The sequence below is a fragment of the Staurois parvus genome, unplaced genomic scaffold, assembly GCF_062004578.1.
Source record: "Staurois parvus isolate SC_StPar_1 unplaced genomic scaffold, SC_StPar_1.0 ptg000077l, whole genome shotgun sequence".
NCBI lineage: Eukaryota > Metazoa > Chordata > Amphibia > Anura > Ranidae > Staurois > Staurois parvus.
This window is the reverse complement of record NW_028317873.1, coordinates 2208033-2231268: the sequence shown is the minus strand read 5'-3', so window position 1 is coordinate 2231268 and position 23236 is coordinate 2208033. Positions and strand designations below refer to the sequence as shown.

At 41.6% G+C, this 23236-nt stretch overlaps 1 protein-coding gene across 1 annotated transcript in view; it reads right to left on the bottom strand.

Annotated features, from left to right (window-relative positions):
• Positions 1-23236, bottom strand: part of ADCY1 (adenylate cyclase 1) — a 380962-nt gene that overhangs the window by 234780 nt on the left and 122946 nt on the right. Inside the window, exon 2 of the mRNA XM_089669441.1 lies at positions 21183-21332. Within this exon, the coding sequence (XP_089525567.1) occupies positions 21183-21332 (150 nt within the window). The remainder of the gene's footprint in view (positions 1-21182; positions 21333-23236) is intronic.

The window sequence follows — 23236 nt, the reverse complement described above, 5'->3', positions numbered from 1 at the left end:
TTTGTAATGTACAGCGCTGAGCGAACTATTGGCGCTTTATAAATACTGTATAATAATAATATTTGTCCTTATAGCCGAGGTCTTCCATGCTTCTTTTCAGCTTATTTGCCTATTCTGTAGTTTCCCAGTAACCTTTTTGTGAACTGGTGCCCGAATCTGAACTGGAGATTCCAGACGAGGTATTACTAATCATTTGTACAGAGGCAAAATTATGTCTCTTGCGCTCTCTCTCTCTGGAGTCTTTGCCTACTTTTTATTACCAGAAAGTATTTTGTTTGTTGTAGAAACTGAGGCTTGGCATTGCATGCTGTTACTAAGTCTATGATCTACCAGAACACCCAGATCCTTTTTGGTCATTGACTTCCACAGTGGTACTCTTGTACCACTTGATTGTATGATTCTGTTACTGTTAGGGGGATACAAGGATAATATAGAGAAGGACAAATGTCTGGCTGTAGAGCTCAACCTTCAGCGTCACCTACAATGGCGCCACCTCCCCCTCCCTCCCCCTCTCTGTTGGGGTCCCTCAAGGCTCTGTCCTTGGACCCCTTCTCTTCTCCATCTACACCTCCTCCCTGGGCACACTCATACACTCCCACGGCTTCAATTATCACCTCTATGCTGACGACACCCAAATTTACCTCTCCACCCCTCTCCTCACCCCCACTATCTCCGCCCGCATCACTCACCTCCTAAACGACATCTCAGACTGGATGTCGCTCCATTTCCTCAAGCTTAACCTCTCCAAAACAGAGCTTCTCGTCTTTCCCCCTGCCCACACCCCCCCCCATCCTATCCATCACCACCACCAACACCACTATCATTCCCGCCCTGCAAGCCAAAGTCCTTGGCTTCATTCTTGACTCGAACCTCTCCTTCCTGCCTCATGTCAAATCACTTACAAACACCTGCAGGCTCCATCTCCGCAATATTGCCAAGATACGTGCCTTCCTCACCCCAGACACCACCAAACTTCTTGTACACTCCCTCATCATCTCACGCCTTGACTATTGCAACTCTCTTCTCACTGGCCTACCCAAGTGCAGGCTCTCCCCGCTCCAGACCATCCTGAACTCAGCGGCTAGACTCATCCACCTCACCACCCACTCCACCTCTGCCACCCCCCTCTGCCTCTCCCTCCACTGGCTCCCGATTGCCCAACACATCAAATTTAAACTTCTAATCTTGACCTACAAAGCCGTTCATAACACTGCCCCTGACTACCTCACAAACCTGATCCCCAAGTACCACCCTACCCGTACCCTTCGCTCCTCACAGGACCTCCTTCTATCCTGCTCCCTGGTTTCCTCCTCCCATGCACGACTGCAGGACTTCTCCAGGTCCTCCCCTATCCTCTGGAACTCACTGCCCCAATCCATCCGACTGTCGCCTTCCCTCCCCACATTCAGGCGCTCCCTCAAAACCCATCTCTTCAGGGAAGCCTACCCCACCCTCACCTAACGGCCATTCTCCCTCATTCCTCCCACCACTTCATCCCCCTCAGCCACTTCCTATTGTTCCACTACCCCCTCCCTCCTAGATTGTAAGCTTGAAAGAGTAGGGCCCTCTTACCCCTCGTACGCTGTCTGTTTTTGTGGTACTGTGCCATGTATTGTCCCCCCTATTGTACAGCGCTGAGCAAACCCTATGGCGCTATATAAACTCGATGTAATAATAATAACCTGGCCTTTAGTAGATGTCTTACCAGTTCTATTTCCTGCTATCACTATTCAACATAATGCATCACTTTTTTTTAAAAGAACCTAAAAGGACCAGTTGAACAGCAGTTACTACAAACCAGCAATTTAGCTAGGTCTGTGTATTGTGGACAAGTGGTAAACTGGGAACACATGTCTGTTTTCTTTCCATAAATTCCACAATGTATGACCCATGATTGTAGAGCAGAGGAATTAGAGAAATACTCATTTTTTTTTGCTGTGGGGGTGAGATTGATTGTACTTAACCCTTTGAGAGCCATAAGGTTTTGGAACGCCAAAAGAATCAATTTTTTTGTTTTTAAAGTTCGTACACTTCAGTTGCTGTAATTAAGCCATTTCATGAAATAATTGGCAAAAAGCTAGATCCATTTGTTGTTTGTTGATAAGAACTAATATTTTGACTCAAACCAAAAAAAAGAGTTTCAAGTTCTTAATCAGATGATACATGCAATTACAAACATGGGACAAATACGTCCCTTGGTCCTCAAAGGGATAACAGTTGAGCCACTATCTACTAATATCTTTTTATGTACAAGTTGTACCCACTCTTCTTCCCTGATGAGAATGGTGGAGAATTCTTGGCCAAATAACAAAAGCATACTGTGGGCAGCAGAACCAACAGCACATTGTTATGATGTAGCTTGATTTCCTTGCTCTAAACCAGACTGATAATGGTGGAGGAAGAACTAGTCTATTTACTAACTGTTATTCTCTCAAAGGACAATGTGATAGTTTCATATGCTGTGTGACAGCTAAAATTCCCAAATGTGTTTCTAGAAGGCCATGGCTTAGCCTTTGCTTACATATGTTATACACAGAAAAGGATAGACAATGAGCAATTTGGAAAAAAACTGCCATACTGTAAATCCCTGTTCACTGCTCCCTGAACTCTGAGTTTGACTTTTACAAAGTGAAAAATAAAAACAGCATTACCAATGTGACAGCATCACCAATGTGCTACATGCACTGCACTATCCACTAAAATACACTCAATACTTTCAGGCATGCACTGTCAGGAATGGACTCACCAATGGTGGTGGGACTCACCTGCCTTGTGGGCTGCAGTACCAAGGCTGGCCAGAGGGTGCTCTCAGCAGCCAGAATCTCACTCCTGCAATCAGGCCATCACCTGAGGCTGATTGCAGGAGGTGTATTTAAGCAGGACCAGGCCTGTGATCAGTGCCTTGGTGTATGTTTCCCATGAGCCCCTGTACCTGCATCCTGTCTGCTTCCTGCCTGATCCTGCTTTGATCCTGACTCTGAACCTGACTCTGAACGAACTCCGCCTGTCCTGACCTCGGCTGTTCCTGACCACTCTTCCGCTCGCTCCTGGTACCGTTTGCCCGTTTGCTACCGACCCGGCCCGCCTGACTACGTTGTGCTCCATATATATATATATATATATATATATATATAATCGGTTTGGGTTTGTTTCACCTTGTTGTATATATTTGTGTTCGTTTTGGGTTTGGTTTGTTGCACTGCGTTTATGTTTGTGTTGTCCTTAATAAATTATCTTGTTTACACGCTATACCTGAAGTCTGTGTTTCCCTGTGTCGGTCCACACACCTCTGGTCATTCCCGGAGCCCTGACAGGCACCATGGTACATTCATCTGACCACAGAATACATGCCAAATACACAAAGGACACCATGCCACACACACTGTTATACTCAGCACCCCACATCATGCACCAAACGTAGGACACCTTAGAATATACCCCCAAAACAACATAATATTTGTATAAATGTTTCCTATTTTAATCTCAATCTATTAGGTGAAGCTCTAGTCTCTTTTCACAAGCTTTTCTCTTTTCTAGTCTCTTTTCAAAATGTACACAATGAATTAAATGTGCCAGTGGAATGATACATCCCTCTCTCATCTCTGTGCTCAATTCGGAGTTTTAGTTAGAGAGACCATTAAAAAAGGCAAACTGCTCAGGCAGTGCTTTCATTAGAATACCCATAATGCTGTGTGAATGCAGTGTCATAAATGTAGTTATTAAATGTTCATTTTTATTATTTTTGGGGTTCCGGAGCTACAAACACCCAGCATGGCTCAGTGATGTCAACAGAGCTGCATTTATCTTTATGCACAATAGCAGATCTTTCCTGTTTTTTATTCATTTTTAACAAAAATCATTTATTTGTATTAAATCATAAAACCTGTAAAAGAGATATAAATAAAAATATATAAGGCCCCTTTCATACAAAGAGCCCCATCAGTTCCACCTATTAGTTTTTCAGGAGGATCTGATTGGACCCTCTATTTACCCCTATAGACCAGTGGATGTAAACAGACTTGTGTCCATTTACACAAGCCTACCTGCAATCTGGTCCGATCCAAATAAAAAAAAAAAAAAACGGAAGTGGATCTATCCCCCTCAGTCTCGGCATATCAGATCAGAGGACAGTCAGGTGTAAATGGACGGTGGAAAATGGAGTCTGTTTACACCCATAGACCCATAGATCAGAGCAGGCTGTGTCATTGTCCACTCTGCATAAACTGAGCAGACACAGACCTGTCATCCGCCTGCTCTGCTTTGATCAGCAGGAGATCAGCGGACAGATCCCCTGCAAATCTAAATGGAGCTCGCCCCATGTGAAAGGGGCCTAAAAGTAAGACGGAACCACAACAATTATAGTTTCAATTTAAAAAGGTCTTCGTGCTATCCTTAAACAAACAGTTTAAGATTACATAAGTAAGAGATCTCTTTGTCAACACAGTTACATTGGGAGAGATTTAGTAACCCCCCTGGCGGTATTCCCGAGTGTAGCTCGGGGTAAAGTTTCAGTACCATAGGCGGTAAACCTGAGCTACATTCTTGTATCAAACCATTTCACATACATTTTGTCCCGAGTGCTTTGTCCGGCGCCCTGCCTGCATTTTTACTGTTCTTATTGCCTGGAAACTGAGAAACGTCCATGGCGTCCAAAAAGCGTCCCTTTACGTCAAAAGCGGTTTTAGACCGGCTAGAGAACAGCGATAGTAAATCAGAACCACTTGCAGAATTGAGTGATAATGATTCATGGGGGAAATTCGTCATCAGACACTGAAAACAATTTTGCGTCTTTGCTCAGTGATGTGCGAACTTGGCGCTATATTTCAAATTTCAGTGTATTTGGTTTGATTATATTATTGAATTAAAGTTATTATTATATTATTTTTTATGATTATTTATTAAATTATAATTTATGATTTCGTGTTTCAAGTTTTATCCTACCCGGGATGTTTACTAGACTCTTGTTCGGACAGATTTCAGAGAGTTATTCCTAAGAATTACAGGCCTACAATATAAAACGCCAAATTTCCATGCAAAATAATGGTACCGCTTTCAGCACCAAAAATCTGAAATAATCATACCGCTAGGGAGGTTAAAATTGGTACACACAGAATCTGATGTAGCTGTACATAGTAACCTATCGGCTTCCAGGTTTTACTGTCAAAGCTTAATTGAACACGCTGAAGTTAGAAGCTGATTGGCTACCATGTACACCTGCATCAGATTTTGCACTCTCTAGTTTTAGTAAATCAACCACAAAGTGTTTTTTAACTACTACAACAAGCTGATGTTAGAAATGATTAGTTAATATGCACAACTGCACCAGTTTTAGTGACACCCCCCCCCCCCCCCACTGTTTATGCAGTATGCTGTTACACAACCACTTTTTATATTTTTTTTCTGAAAAATTATCTGCCTTTTATATATGCTTTTGCTACTTAAAATTCTAATATACAGTAATCTATCTTGATTTTATATTGCAGACACTGAAACTACTAAAACTGAGACTTTATTAAGGTGTGCAGACTTCTGACATCCAGTTGATTTTTAGTTACTTCCAAAATGCACCATAAATGTGTACACTGCATGGATGTATCTTTTATTATTTTTTCCAGTGTTTTAAATTTGCTTTGAAAATAATATAATGTAAAAATATAAATTAGGAAATGTTAAAAAGACCTGAAAAATGACTTTAATTACTTTTTTTTTTATTAGTTCCATAGCTAGCAACCAGTTCTAAAGAAGTAAGAATTTCATATTTAATTAGTATTTCTGTTATGATTTAATACCTTTTTTATGCTTCAAACCAATATCAGCCCTTTTAACAGTAATTAATAATTTCTAAAGGTAAACTAAAGTTATTATTCAGTTAGAAAATGCAACAAATAAGTAATTACCACCCTCTTGTGTTGTGTTGAGTTATGTTGTGTTTAATGGAGATTTATGATTTAGTTAACAGATATAAATCAAGTTTTCAGTGGATCAAAAATACCTCTCTGAAGGTAGAATCTTCATGGGTAATGAGTGATACATGTAAAATATTGTGTTTGCAACCACCGGGTGGCACCGTGGTTACGACAAAACACATATATCAGGTGCCACGTCCCAATTTCGGAAGTCCAAGGATTTTTGGAAAAATATGTGGACTTTTTAGGCACCATAACCTGATAAAAAATATATCTATTTATTGACAAAACTTTTTTTACAAAACATTCCATCATATAATAAAAACTTCAACCATTTCATAGGTGGAATAATGATATATTTCCCCGAACATTTAGTTAAGGTACTCGGTGTCATACAATCTTGTCCATCGTCATGTGGTATGATTTCTCCAACTATAGGGGTTTTCCACTTTGAATGGTAATGCCCTACATGTTTTGTGACCAAAATCGCTTCCTAGGGGGCTTGTGTTACATTAATGAGTATAGGTATATGTACACACAGTATTCAAGGCAATGATTGGGACACCCCCGGCACGGGAGCGGATCCCTTACCAATTAGTGAAAGTGGGAGCACAGAAACAATAGAATTTCACATATGACTGTCAGCCTGCTCAGTACTTTCAAACCCTCCACATCATGGATGTCAAACTGGTGGCTCTCCAGCTGATGCCAAACTAAAAGTCCCATGAGGCATTGCAAGATTGACAGTTACAAGCATGACTCCCAAAGGCAGAGGGATGATGGGACTTGTAGCTTCGCAACAGCTGGAGGGCCACCAGTTTGACACCCCTGCTCCACATGAAAAGATTATGGCAGAAGGCAGTATTCTAAATCCTTTACTAGGTGAGAATTCCAGTGGCTAATCTTAAAGTGTTACTCAACCCAGGACCCCGCATTCACTATATCTGGTCTCCCACAATACACACTACATACAAATGCAATTATTTTAGTAAATATTAACTGCTAAATACCTTTTCTCATCAGAACTTAGAGCAGACTTGTGACTTCTATCAGTGTCCAGCAGAGCACTGGTTAAAGCTTGTAAGATGAGTTTTATTTCTGCACTAGGAGGATACAGAACCCCTGACCTCTGTCTGAACAGTGCTGATTGGCTCTGAGCTGATCATATGCACTCTTCCAAGCACAAAAAAAAAACCTCTCCAGCAATACACCAAACTGAGCATGTACAGAGTGTCTTCACACGATATGTCTTATCAGGAGATAAGAGGGAACACTGGAAGAAGGGGAGGATCAGAGAAGTCAGGATCGAACAGCATTTTTTACGCAATGCAGAGAATGAACCACAGAGAGGATATCAAGCATGCTTTACTGCATATACAGACTGATTTTACTGTTGTGGGTTTAGTAACACTTTACGTTTGTATCACCTACAGGATATCCACATATCTGTCTATATATGCTCTGCTAGGGGAATATACTTCTCACTAAAAGCCAAAAAGCAACTGCTGTATAGCAAAAGCTTGGTCGCCAAATTCACCATTTCACCAGATAGGTAGTCTGTTGTTTGGGTTTGTCTCTTCAATGTCCAGAGTGCCAACGAGTAACTGTTGATTGGCTAAAACTGGAAAGTGCAAAATCTGGTGCAGCTCTGCATAAAAACCAATTAGGTTTTAAGTTTTTTGTGTATGTCAAAGCTTAAAGTGGTTGTAGAGAAAAAGTTTTTACCTTAACCTCCCTGGCGGTATGATTATTTCCGATTTTTTTGTGCTGAAAGCGGTACCATTTTTTTGCATGGAAATATGTAGTTTTTTATTGTAGGCTGTAATTTTTAGGAATAACTCACTGAAATCTGTCCGAACAAGAGTCTAGTAAACATCCCGGGTAGGATAAAACTTGAAACACGAAATCATAAATTATAATTTAATAAATAATCATAAAAAATAATAATATAATAATACATTTAATTCAATAATATAATCAAACCAAAAACACTGAAATATGAAATACAGAGGCAAATTCGCACATCGCTGAGCAAAGTCGCAAAATCATTTTCAGTGTCTGATGACGAATTTCCCCTATGAATCATTATCACTCAATTCTGCAAGTGGTTCTGATTTACTATCGCTGTTCTCTAGCCGGTCTAAAACCGCTTTTGACGTAAAGGGGCGCTTTTTGGACGCCATGGACTTTTCTAAGTTTCCAGGCAGAAAGAACAGTCAAAATGCAGGCAGGGCACAGGACAAAGCAGTAGGGACAAAATATATGTGAAATGCATTGAAACAGCAATGACAGCAAAAATGACATTTTTACGTACGTCCCGACGTCACAGGGACCGGAAAACAGAAGCCGGATGCCGGCATCGGCCGGAGGAGATGGCCGGGGACGCTGCAGGGGACACATCGCGGGAGCGCAGGACAAGGTAAGTGCTGCAGGGACTCCCTGAGCAACGCCGCATGGTAAGCCTGAGTGTAGCTCGGGGTTACTGCTCTTGGTACTCAAATTTTACCCCGAGCTACACTCGGGAACATTGCTAAGGAGGTTAATGCATGCTCTGCATTACGGTAAAAAAACCCTTTAACCTGCAGGCCCCACACAGCCCCCCTAAATACTCGCCTGATCTTGGTCAAGCATTGTACATGTTTGCAGCTGCTCCTCTTCTCTCCGGCTCTCACGGGCTTGACTGAGAGCAGCAGGAGCCTTTGGCTCCTACTGCTGTCAGTCAAAACCTGAGAGCAGGGGACAGGCCTGAGCCCAGTTGTGTGTCTGAATAGACGCAAACAGCCAGGCTCGGGAACGAGCCTGCACAAGTGCCCATCATAGGAATCAGCTTCCAAAGGTGGGCATTCAGTGGAGGGGAGGAGTCAGGAGTGCTGATTGCTTTAATTAAACAAGCTGAAGTTAAGAGCTGATTGGCTACCATACACAGCTGCGCCAGATTTTGAACTCTTCAGTTTTAGTAGATCATCCCATTTGTGTTAAATTGCAATCGAAAATCATGTGACATGGTCAGGCCTCTCCATTATGCTTAGTATCCCCTCTGACCCAGAAAACAGATGTCCCACCATATGCACAAATCAATAGGGTCATGTGCATGGATCCCCCCTGATAAAAATCTAAGCATGCTGAAGAAGATGACCATTTCATGTGTTATACTGTGCAGAAGGGTGAGTACAGACTGCTGCTACAAAGAGCAGCAGACACAGGTCCCGACATGTCCCGAGTGCTTTGTCCGGCGCCCTGCCTGCATTTTTACTGTTCTTATTGCCTGGAAACTGAGAAACGTCCATGGCGTCCAAAAAGCGTCCCTTTATGTCAAAAGCGGTTTTAGACTGGCTAGAGAACAGCGATAGCAAATTAGAACTACTTGCAGAATTGAGTGATAATGATTTGTGGGGAAATTCGTCATCAGACACTGAAAACGATATTGCGACTTTGCTCAGCAATGTACGAACTTGGCACTCTATTTCAAATTTCAGTGTTTTTGGTTTGATTATATTATTGAATTAAATTTATTATTATTTTTATGATTATTTATTAAATTATAATTTATGATTTTGTGTTTCAAGTTTTATCCTACCCCGGATGTTTCACTGAAATCTGTCCAAAGAAGAGTCTAGTAGTTATTCCTAAGAATTACAGGCCTACAATATAAAACGCCAAATTTCCATGCAAAATAATGGTACCGCTTTCAGCACCAAAAATCTGAAATAATCATACCGCTAGGGAGGTTAAACAGATGGAACTCCTCTATTAGTGTAGAAGACCTAGCACCTATTTTTGAGGGTGACGCTCAGAGTGGAATATTACAGGTCACAAATGCTTCCAATGTCAAGACACAAAGGTTGGCCGCACAAGCAATGATGTAGTAGATAAAATCCTTTATTGGAATCCTTCACAAACAACGTGGTAAGAACATCACAGCTCCAAGACTGGACAGAGAAACAGTAGATGAATTTCACATGAACACGTGCTTAGTCATTACTGATTTCATTTGTCAAAAGCAGCTTTAAAGAGCATGTGACCGCTGATTGCAATTAGCAATTTAGCTTGGCTCAGAAATAACAGCATACAATTGAAACAACACATCATTAAAAACATAGTACATAGACTGACAAAAATGAAAAACACCTCTGATCTCTGCCGTGCCCAAAGAAGAACATAAATGTATCAAATGTAACCTTGCTTAATCAACAAGGAAAACACCTTCAATTTGTATAGTGCAGTGGTGGGCAACCTTTTTTTTCAACTGAGCCAAATCTCGCCAAAACCACGATTGAAATTTATTTTGAGAGCCACATTTTTAAAACTGAAAATACATCCCCCATATAGTAATTCATCCCCCATAGTAATTCATCCCCCATATAGTAATTCATCCCCCATATTAATTCATCCCCCATATAGTAATTCATCCCCCATAGTAATTAATCCCCCATATAGTAATTCATCCCCATAGTAATTCATCCCCCATATAGTAATTCACCCCCCATATAGTAATTCATCCCCCATAGTAATTAATCCCCCATATAGTAATTCATCCCCCATAATAATTAATCCTCCATATAGTAATTCATCCCCCTTATAGTAATTCATCCCCCATATAGTAATTCATCCCCCATAGTAATTCATCCCCCATATAGTAATTCATCCCCCCTATAGTAATTCATCCCCCATAGTAATTCATCCCCCATATAGTAATTCATCCCCCATAGTAATTCATCCCCCATATAGTAATTCATCCCCCCTATAGTAATTTATCCCCCATATAGTAATTCTTCCCCCATAGTAATTCATTCCCCATATAGTAATTCATCCCCCCTATAGTAATTCATCCCCCATGGTAATTAATCCCCCATATAGTAATTCATCCCCCATATAGTAATTCATCCCCCCTATAGTAATTCATCCCCCATAGTAATTCATCCCCCATATAGTAATTCTTCCCCCATAGTAATTCATCCCCCATATAGTAATTCATCCCCCCTATAGTAATTCATCCCCCATAGTAATTAATCCCCCATATAGTAATTCATCCCCCATATAGTAATACATCCCCCATATAGTAATTTATCCCCCATATAGTAATTCTTCCCCCATAGTAATTCATCCCCCATATAGTAATTCATCCCCCCTATAGTAATTCATCCCCCATATTGTGTCAATTCACTTACCTTTGCTCCGCGCGTTCCTCTCACCGTGTTCCCGCGCCGTTCTGGTCTTCAGGGTGGACTGTGAGAGGAGAGGAGTTCGTCACGCTGCCCCGCCTACATCCTGACAGCCAATGTTTGCCACGCTCCGCGGGCCGGATTAAAAGGTCTGCCGGGCCGTAGTTTGCTGGGCTAGCTGCAGAGTCCTGACTTTTGGGGCGGCCGCCCGAGAGGAGGGAGGGGAGCGGGCGCCCGGCACACAGAAGAGCCGCATTAAAGTGTGTAAAGAGCCGCATGTGGCTCGCGAGCCGCGGCTTGCCAACCACTGGTATAGTGCAAGCTGGGAAGTGAGCTGACCCAAAAATATAAAGAAAAAAAAGAATATAAATAAGATACAAAGTTAAAAAATTATAAGGAAAATGAGAGAGATGTTTCCAGCCTGAGGTAAGAAGAAAAGATGCCCCAACACAAGTACCTAAATGGCTCCAGCAGACCAAAGAAACTTTATGTATGTGGAGGGTATATAGTGTTACTATGATGGACATAAACAACAAAACTCCTAGGCAAGTCTCTCAGGACTGGTTGGCTCTTTACTCATATATGGGCTGGGTGTGCAAGAAGGAAAGAACTGAAAGCAGAATGTCTAAATTCCAGATTTCATTTTTTGTGTCATAAAAAGCCAATGCCATTAGGGGTTGGTACTATTAAATGAAATGTGTACTGGACTAGAATTAGGGGGGATCCTGAGGAGTAATTAATATGGCTGTTCCAGATTCTGGTTAAGTCTTTAGGTTACTTGGCCAGAAATGCACTCTCACTAATTTCCTACTGTGGGCTGCCAACACAGAGCATTTTGTGGACTGTGGTGTTAGATCTGCCCATCTCCTTTTGCTAAACTACGTGGTTAGCACTTCTGCCTGGCAGTACTAGGGGTCGCCGGTTCAAATCCCAACCACAACACCACCTGCCTGGAGTTTGCATGTTCTCCCTGTGCCTGCGTGGGTTTCCTCCGGGTGTTCCGGTTTCCTTCCACACTCCAAAGACATGCTGGTAGGTGAATTGGCTCCTGTCTAAATTGTCCCTAGTATGTGTATGTATGAATGTGAGTTAGAGACCTTAGATTGTACGCCCCTTGAGGGTTAGGGAGTGATGTGAATGTACAATATATATGTAAAGTGCTGTGTAAATTGAAGGCACTATACAAGTACCTGAAATAATAATAATAATAACTAGTCCCACTGTCTTCTTCACAAAGAAATGGCACAAAATGACTTGTAGTCCTTTGACAGAGACCTGGAAGACTAGATATATTTTTGAGATAACCTAAGCAAAAAGCACAGGGCAGCTCTACGTGGGTATTTTGTTGCCCTAATAAAAGAGATATATAAGAATGCTTTAAATTGTATGTTTTCTAGACGAAATAGGAGCAGATAAGAGAAGTTCATAGTTAGAATTTACATACTGCACACTTTAACCACTTGCCTACCGGGCAAACCCCCCCCCCCCACCCTCCTGCCCAGGGCAATTTCCAGCTTTCAGCGCTGTCACACTTTGAATGATAATTGCGCGGTCATGCAACACTGTACCCATATGAAATTTTTATCATATTTTGAGACAGATAGAGCTTTCTTTTGGTGCTATTTAATCACCACTGGGTTTTTATTTTTTGATAAACCAAAAACAACTGAAAATGTTTCTCCTTCACTGATATGCGCTAATGAGGCTGTAGTGATGGGCATTGATAGGCTGCACTGACGGGCACGGATGAGGAGGCACTGGTAGATGGCACTGATGGGCATTGATAGGCATCACTGATGGGCATTCACAGACATCACTGATGGACACTGAAAGGCAGTACTCATATATGGCACTGATAGGCGGCACTGATCGGCAGCACTGACTGGTACTGTTAGGTGGCACTGATAGTTGGCACCGATTGGCAGCACTCATAGGCAACGCTGACTGGCACTGATAGGTGGCACTGATAGTTGGCACTGACAGGCAGTTCAGATGGGCACTGATATGTGGCATTGATGTGCACTGGTAGGCACTGATATATGGCATTGATGGGCACTGACAGGTGGCATTAATGGGGCTACACTGATCATTAGTGCCCTGATGATCAGTGTAGATGTCCCCTCTGAAGAATACCGATTTCCAGCTTCCCTCTCCTCTCCTCTGTCAGCGTGACAGCTCGAGAGGAGAGAAATGCCGATAACTGGCATTTCCTTATTTACATGTGATCAGCTGTGATTGGACACAGCTGATCACATGACCGAGCCAAAGTCATCGACTCTTTCTGCTGATCGGTGATCCGCTGTGTCGCAGGGACACAGCGCACCACCAATTGCCCCCCGGGGGGTGCGCAGCGCGGTTAGAGTGGGAAGACGTCATATGGCATCCTCCCAGATTGAGAGAACCACCTTGCGCCCTTCACTTCCTTAAATGGCATGCAGGAAGCGGTTAAAGGCAGAAAGGACGGTGGTGCTAGGAGCTTCTAGTGTACTAGCAACAGCAGAAGCCATGTAATTCCAAACAAACTTGTCCCCCTTCATGTTATAGGTGCATTACAGGCAGGGGTGGACTGACAACTCATGGGGCCCCTGGGCAATAAGGGCTCATGGGGCCCCTGTGTCCTTGCCCAAACTCAAAAAAGCCTATGAAAAAGGTACCAGGGGCATCTAATGGGGCCCCCTACTGACCCCGGGCCCTCAGGCAGTGCCCGAGTTTCCAAATGGTCAGTCCACCCCTGATTACAGGTATGTCACAAAAACAGTAGAAAATATGGCAGTGTGACAAGAGCAGCACTGCCTGCAAAAATTGGTTAATTGAAAATCCATGTGGAGTAATATAACTGCAATAAATAGCTATAAAAATATTTTATTTGATCACATGGATCATGAAGAGGTTAGACATAGACACAGTGGACACATCATAATAAAATTACAAAATTAAAAAACATTCGACGTCTTCAAATCTGGTTATTAATCGGCAAGCAGGAATCCACATAAGGCAATGAAGTTTCTTTATAAGGCTTTCCTTGTAATGTCACCATTTAGTATATGTTTTTCTATGTGATTTTGTATTTTAATGTAGTGATAATTTTTCAACACAAGAGGGCGACATAAACAACTTTGTATGCAATCAGGGCACTATATAAGGCAATGGAAGAGAAGTCCCCTCCCAGTTCTGACGAAGTCTGCCGTGATTGGCGGATGAAACGCGTCAATGTGATGACATCATTATGCTCGGTGTCTTCATAGGGTGCGGTGCCCATGAAAAGGGAAGAAGCAGTTTGCTTCAGCTCCATATTTGAAAGGCACGAGGCATCGAGATTACGATGAGGCTATCATCCTAAGCAGCCCGCACATGGCGACTTAGAGTCACAGCTCACTTCCACCAGTGGCAAGTTATCAGCTTGTTTGGCTTAGACAGTCTCAATTGTTATTTATATACGGGGAGCATACTCCACATATTGGGAACCATGTGCCCATAAGGCCCCTTCTGGGGGAATTTTTGAACTCCTATTGGAGGAACATGTTTATACTACGCTACATATGTGCTGTGGTATGTGATATTAGTCTCATATATATCTAAAAGGAACCGCATCATCTCTCAGTAAGAGCAATTTTTGGAAACCCTGACTTGGGTATATATATTCAGGTATATTCTGCCTGTAATAATCAACTTGGACTTTATATATATAGACCATCTGGCTTTCCACCCCATATTCATCATTAGGAACACAAAGACCTGATCTCATTTCAAGTGAGGTGAAGTCTCCTTGATCCTATTTATGGTAATATATATCTTTTTTACCCTTATATTTATTTTATTCAGGTATTTTGCTTGATACTCATGATTTATGTCTATACATTCTTAGAACCACTTGCTATTGTGGATTCATTTCTATTTGGGGTGGTCACCCAGGAAGGCCCTACATTCTTCATTTTTTCATGATGGTCAAGCTCATGAGAAGGTAATGGAACTACTACTTAGTCTGGCTATCTTGCTTAAGTACATGATCTGTGTATATATTATTATTTCTATGTTTCCACTACCATGATCCTTCTTTGGTTTCCATTATAGGAAGTCATTCCGTTTATTGTGGTGTTTACCAAAGAATATCTTTGAAGAATGATCTCCCTATCCAGATACTATGTGGAACCATATGGAACTCTATGATCATGTAGTTAGGAAACTTCATTGCCTGATGTGGATTCCTGCTTGCCGATTAATAACCAGATTTGAAGACGTCAAATGTTTTTTAATTTTGTAATTTTATTATGATTTGTCCACCGTGTCTATGTCTAACCTCTTCATGATCCATAAAATATTTTTGTAGCTATTTAATGCAGTTATATTACTCCGCATGGATTTTCAATTAACCACTTTTTGCAGGCAGTGCTGCTCTTGTCACACTGCCATATTTTCTACTAAGTACTCTGGGTTTATAAATCCACATTTATATTATAAGTGAGACGGAGATATTATTATGACACGGATATACGTGTCATATTAGGTGGCTTTTTTCTTTTTGTTTTATGTCACAAAAACAACCTGCTTGTTGCATCTGATTTTGTTTCCAGCAAAACATGTATTACATAGAGTTCAATGTACACCCCCTGCAATACGCATACAATGCCCCACACATGCCAACACATTACTTATGGTACAGGTTTCTTTTGCTACTACTCTTCCAAATGTATCCAAGTTATACTTCAGGATAGATAGACAGTGATAGAGTTTAAAGACATATGCGGTTATGTGGCAAAGATTTCTTTAAAATACAAAACTGCATTTGTTATTGATACATTTCAAAAGGTAAAAGTACTAATGTTACAAAACAGCTTATGGAGTGGCATGATTTTCAACTGTGTATTAGAAAGGTTCATTTGATTTTTGCCTTTCATACACCCTAGGCAAACTAGGTAGCCACCTAAGGTGCACTGCCACCTAGGGGCACCTGGGTGCAGCACAGGCCGGCACTCTCTTTGTGTGGCCTATGGACTTCCTTCTATGAATTCTCAATTTCTCTGCAGAGTCTTCCCCTCCTCATACATGGGGTATGATGAGGGAATGATGGTATCTTTACTCTGCACAATTGTCTCACAGTCTGTCCACACAAATGAGCATTTAGTACATATACAGTGTGTGAATATATATATATATAAAAAACGGCATTCCATGTAGCAGTGAAATGTCGACTCCCCCTAGGATGGGAAGTGATGACATTAGCCCAGGACCCTGGGTGGTCAGCAGTCTCTGATCAGTGGATTGGTCCGTACATCTCAGGTACACACACTGGCACACATGATCCTCCAGCTGTAACAGGGAGCTGGCACGTGACCGAATGGGGCGTGTCCGCCTTCTTCTACACAGCTGGAGCTAATCAATAGGCGGGGGTGTGCTCTGGTTTCAGGGTTAACTCTACCTGAGTAGGATAATTAGGGCCCGATGTGTATGAGAGGGAAGCGGTGTAGTGCTGGGAGGCCGCCTGTCCTCACTGAGTGCCGTAGCCTGAACTCCACACCCTGGCAGGAGCCATCAGAGCCAGGAAGTATGGCGGGTCATGGAGGTGACAGGAGGAGGAGGGGTGCGGACAAAGGTTGGGGTGTGGGGAACAAATGCTGATTGATCGTGTGGGATGCCATCACATCTTGAGTGATCCTTCAGCTGCGGAAATGGGCGACAGAGGGGGAGAAAGAAAGGACAGAGGAAAATTCTGGGTGTCTGGGGCCAGTGTAGCAGCTGAGCTGCCGCTCCTTCCAGTGTTCCTCTCAGACTCAGTCCCTTACTGCAATCTGGCTGCTGATCACTGTGCAGTTTTGTAACTGTCTCATTTTTCTTTTTTTTTTTTTTGTTTCTCTGCCTGATTAATACAGTTAACTTACATTTGGTAAATATATATTTTGTCTTTAATATTGGTGCTGGTGATATCTTATGGCACCTATTTTGGCAAATTAAAAGAAATTTAGCAGTTTCATGTTTTGTTGATTTAATATTGTCTACTGTTTTTAAAAATGTAATATTACCTTTTATTTAATGTTTTTTTTTTTTTGTTTTGTTTTGTTTTTTGTGGGGGGGGGGGGGGTGGAAGTAGCTGGTTTTGCCTAGGGTGTAAAATTGTCTAGCATACACAATAGTCCCATGGTTTGCTGAAAATTATTAAAAGGTACTGTCAGATTTTTAAGTAAAGCTGTGTTAAGTATAGTAGAATGTTTAGCATTTATGGTATACTTATAGTAGTTATATTTTGTTAATTATTTTACCTGTCACGTAATATTTATTTAATAGTGAATGTTTCATTATGTAGCAATTATATTCAAACAACATGAGGAGATACAGAAAATTTTTAAACATTATTTAATCTTGTTATGAGTACTGTATTTGGACCTTATGTATGAAATCATCACCCTCTGCCATGCTCCAGTTTCATTGGGATTTACAATCAATTTTACTGAAAAGTAAATAGTTTAGATCACTAAAGGAATTCTAGGACAACCCTACACCCAACATCTGAATAGTTACATTGTTGTGGTATCGCAACTAAGCCCTGGTTCACACCGGTGTGACTTCAAGTGTGCCATGCGATTTACAAATCACACCTGAAGTAGCATCTAATGTATTTCTATGGTACTGTCTTAATCAGTGCGATTTGAAGTACTGCGGTTTAAAAAATAGTTCAGGCATTAGTTCCAATTTTATTGTGACTTGCATTGATTTCTGTTAAATGAAGTCACAAGCCACAGTTAAATCAGAGGTACAAATCGCACTGATCTGCAGCTTTGAAATCACACTACTTCAAGTGAAGTAGCGCAATTTCAAAATTGCATTCAGTGTGAACCAGGGCTTAGAGTCAGATTGCTACAGTAGGGTAATGCAGGTTTTTCTTCTCCATCTATCCATTATTACCACAATACATGAAATGTAGCCTGCTTCACTAGAATTCTTGTGGTGTAGCCATGTAGAGGGTTGCCTGCTTTTAGCAGTTTGATTGTTAACCATTCTCCACTACTTGTAAAACTAAAGAATTACATTTTGGCTTTGCACACACTTTAATAATGTTAACCTCCCTGGCGGTATGATTATTTCAGATTTTTGGTGCTGAAAGCGGTACCATTATTTTGCATGGAAATTTGGCGTTTTATATTGCAGGCCTGTAATTCTTAGGAATAACTCACTGAAATCTGTCCGAACAAGAGTCTAGTAAACATTCCGGGTATGATAAAACTTGAAACACGAAATCATAAATTATAATTTAATAAATAATCATAAAAAATAATATAATAATAAATTTAATTCAATAATATAATCAAACCAAAAACACTGAAATTTTAAATATAGCGCCAAGTTCGCACATCACTGAGCAAAGTCGCAAAATCGTTTTCAGTGTCTGATGAGGAATTTCCCCCACGAATCATTATCACTCAATTCTGCAAGTGGTTCTAATTTACTATCGCTGTTCTCTAGCCGGTCTAAAACCGCTTTTGACCTAAAGGGACGCTTTTTGGACGCCATGGACATTTCTCAGTTTCCAGGTAGAAAGAACAGTCAAAATGCAGGCAGGGCGCCGGACAAAGCACTCGGGACAAAATGTATGTGAAATGGTTTGATACAGTAATATTATACTATGTGATTTTTGTGAATGTCACTTTTTGTCCTTTTTGTTCCGTCCCCCGTACGTCCCGACGCTTGCAGAGGACAGAACCCAGATGACAGATGCCGGCATCCGCCGGAAGACATTACAGGGGACACTGCAGGGTGGACATCGCGGGAGCGCAGGACAAGGTAAGTGACTGAGGGATCGAGGAGCAGCGTCACATGGTATTCCCGAGTGTAGCTCGGGGTTACCGCTTGTGGTACTGAAACTTTACCCCGAGCTGCACTCGGGAATACCGCCAGGGAGGCTACTGTGTAAGTAAGGCTCCATTCACACTAGTACGACTCCAAAGTAGTGCAATTTCGAGTGTTACTTTGGATGTGCCTTTGGCTTTGACCAATGATAATGGACAAATGAACTTATTTTATTTGCTTTCTTTCAGTCTGCTGTATTAAAATGATTTTTTTATATCTGTTTGGTAAGTGCAAAAAATACCCATTTATCATGTCATAAATACCTGTTGACTGAGTCCTGTGCACAGTTCCTGTGCTATCTCAGTTTATTTGTTGCAGAATAGAGTAATCATTTCCTATGTTGTGGAGTTTATAAGAAGGAGTGGTATTCAGTAGTTTGACAACACAGACAATTGGGCAAAAGTGACAGCAAGCCTTGAAATTTCAGTCCCCAAAAGACCATAAACAGAAGGTGGAAATGTGGCACACCAAAATCCAGCTACTTTTCAGAGAGGTAAAGATATGGCTTCAACCTGAACCCCTCCTGGCTATGCTACTCCAGGGCAAAGCATAGCAGGAAGAGTTCAGGCTGAGGCCGTATCTTTACCTCTCTAAATAGTGTCTGGGTTCCGATGTCAGAGGTTTCTGTTTATAAGGTGTTTCTGTGGTGAGGGTGAGCATGCGGTCTTAGTGGGGAAGTTGCTGGGGGCCAGTCACAGAGATCGATGGAGTCTGCCAAAAGCCAGGAATAAGGAAAGTAGTTCTCCTCATTTGTGCATCCCTATACATAATTAACATTTAACAGTTGCAGTGCTCCAGATTTCAGTGGTGCCCCCCTCCCCCCCAGGAACCATTGATATTGGTAGCAGGAAGTAGAGGGGCTGAGGGGCAGCATGCAACCTCAGCAGTGCCAAGTTTGCATGGCTACACAGTGACCCTGCCCCTATCCACCACACCACATCATTTGTTTTCATGTTACAGGGATGTGGACCAGGAAGCATGGTATCATTCATTGTGATAGGAGCACTATATTATGAAGAGGGTTGACTCTATTGTTGTGGGGGAATCGGGGGCAAGTTTGTTGTGATGAGGAACACTCTGGACTCTTATGATGGGGAGGATTCCTTTGTGGTGTGGGGAAATCAATGGGAAAGAGGGGATTCTGAAGGCATGGGGGCGACTGATTTGAAGGAGGCGATGTAATGGGTGACTGAAAGCTGACTCTTTAAGTGATGGGTGGAATTTGATATGAAGGAGCTACTCCCCCCATGTGGCGCCAAGGAATGGGTGACATCATCCAGTTCAGATGTCAGTGTTCTTCAGCTCAATAAGTACAGTTCAAGACTGGCGTGTCTTGAGATTTTGCATACATTTAAAGGGTGCCATGACTAAAAAAAAAAATATTTAAAAATGCTGGCCTAATACGTGTGCTTTTCATTGCAGCCATTTGCCACTTGGAGATATAGGGATCTAAGAGAGGAGAGTGTAAAACAATAGTGTATTGACATTATGCATCCCCCTACCCCGACTTTTTTTTTTTAAAGCATCCCCAGTTCAGACAAGCTAGATCCAGCCCTAGGGCTGAGGAAGCCTCTCCGTCAAGCAGATGAGACTCTGCACTTTAAGACATCCTGGGAAAAAGATGAAAAAGATTTCAATCTCCACTTCTTGGATCAACAGTGAAAAAAATTGCATTTTAATGCATAAATGCTCCATCAGTTCAAAGATGCAAGAATAAGTTTACAAGTTGGTACAGAACGCTAGAGAAGCTCAGTTTTTCCTTTGGGTGTCTAAAAATTTGGCATTGTGGGGGAAGAAAAGGGCACCCTTTTCAATATCTGGTGGTGCACTGCAGTCATGTAATCAGTAAATAAACAAGTGAAAGTTGAGGCAGTCAGGTCTTGCAGCATTAGAATTAAAATGAACAGCAAACATTTTATTGTGTCTTGATAAAGATGGGCTAAGCCCATTGAAATGTCAGACACAATAAAACATTTGCTGTTTGCTTTAATTCTGCTGCAAGACCTGAGTGTCTCTATCCTTCCTTGCTTACATATATATCATGTATACATAACAATTTCACTTGTGTACTTAATCCTTTAAAATAAAGCAGATATTAATAATAAATTGAAAATAAAATATAGATTTATCAAACACACGCATATATATATATATATATATATATATATATATATATACACACACAATAATAATTAATGTATGAAGTGAAACAATCCATAAAAACTTCAACACTAATGTGTAATACTACACAAGCTGACAGAAATTTTTAATTGACCTGTTTTTCATTTTCGTCCTCTAGCCTGAGTCTGTCCTCAATGCAGTTTCTGGCCTGAAGGAATGCTTTTCTCTGGGCCCTTTCTGTCAAAATCCGCACGAAGACCCCGGACAAATTCACACTGACAAAAAGAATAGCATTGGCCACAAGCTGTAAAAAAAAAAAAAACATTATTATTAGTCATGGGTATTTATACGTAATGCTGTTATATTATGCTGTCTTTTAACCAGGAAATGTTGCTAAATGTATGCTTTAAAATTACTAAAGAAAATATACAACAATGAGATGTATGAGCCATGAGGATGCAATTGGAATGGCCCCTTTATATGCTTTCACCCATGATCAAGATCCAGTTAAACTATCAAGCTGATCTTACACTGATGGCAGGGGTGGACTGACCATTTGGAAACTCTGGCACTGCCTGAGGGCCTGGGGTCAGTAGGGGGCCCCATGAGATGCCCCTGGTACCTTTTTCATAGGCTTTTTTGAATTTGTGCACGGACACAGGGGCCCCATGATCCCCTATTGCCCGGGGGCCCCATGAGTTGACAGTCCGCCCCTGACTGATGGTTAATGTGTATGGTGAGGTCTCAATTTGGTGTGTGTATTAAAAATCCACATAATGTTGGTTTTATACCTTCCTATTCTTTTGAAATGCACACAGTTAACATGGCAGATATGCTCAACTGATGTGGTTTTCTTCTCATATGGCATGTGCATTATGACAGTAGACACATTTGGTAAGTTAGCACTTGAGTATTGTCTTGCAAAAAGTAGCTGTGCACCTTCGGCAGTCATCGTGATCCTTAACAAAAGGTTAACAGTATCTAAAGCATGCACAAAGGTTAAAGGACATCTAAGACTAGACTTCCATCTATCAGTTGAATACTACTAATATGGCATCACTCGTCCTGCAACTGGCAGTGATTCACAGATGTGCGTAACAGCAAACAAGATGCTGAAAGAAGCCAGTATTACATGGAGGATAAATGTGGGTTGAAACAGCTGATAAATTTCCTTATTCCTTACATTCAACGCGTTTCATCAGGAAAACATAGTAACATGTATAATACATATCATCTGTGTTCAGTGCACGTTGCTATGTTTTCCTGATGAAGGATAGGAGCCTTTTTTTCTGAAACACATTAAGAAAGAATTAGGAAAACTCATCAGACACCAGGGGCGGACTGACCATTTGGAAACTAGGGCCCGGGGTCAGTAGGGGGCCCCATGAGATGCCCCTGGTACCTTTTTCATAGGCTTTTTTGAGTTTGGGCAAGGATACAGGGGCCCCATGATCCCCTATTGCCCGGGGGCCCCATGAGTTGTCAGTCCGCCCCTGTCAGACACTTATCTATCCACCACACATTATTGTGATCTTTCAGCACTTCGACAGGAGCTTGTTGACAACAACCTTGTCTCTTAAGAAGTCCCAAAACATGATGTATGCATGACTTCTGTGCAGTAGAAGGTAATCAATGTAATATTAGCAGTATTTGATTAAAGCCGGTATGTCTTCTCCTTGAAACACTCTTCAATTTGTTCATAATTCAAAAGCATTAAAGAAAACCATATTTTTATTTTAGGTACACCACAGCTTATGTTCAGACACTGGAGTGTACATACAATAGAAAACCCTTGCATATGCGTTGTAGTCGATACATGAACATCCTACACACACATCTGTAAGTAAATCCGGTCATTTCATACAAGGTCCTCCATATGCAAACATGGTAAAATATTAAGTATCATAGAAAACTAATAAGGATTATATCTAAAAAAATATCAATTTTCTAATTGACTTCACATTCCCACTGAAAACAATGCATCATGTACAGGGGCGGACTGACCATTTGGAAACTCAGGCACTGCCCGAGGGCCCGGGGTCAGTAGGGGGCCCCATGAGATGCCCCTGGTACCTTTTTCATAGGCTTTTTTGAGTTTGGGCAAGGACACAGGGGCCCCATGATTCCCTATTGCCTGGGGGCCCCATGAGACCCCCTGACCATGTAGACTTGCGCAATTATAGCACACGCTACCCAGCAAATAATTGT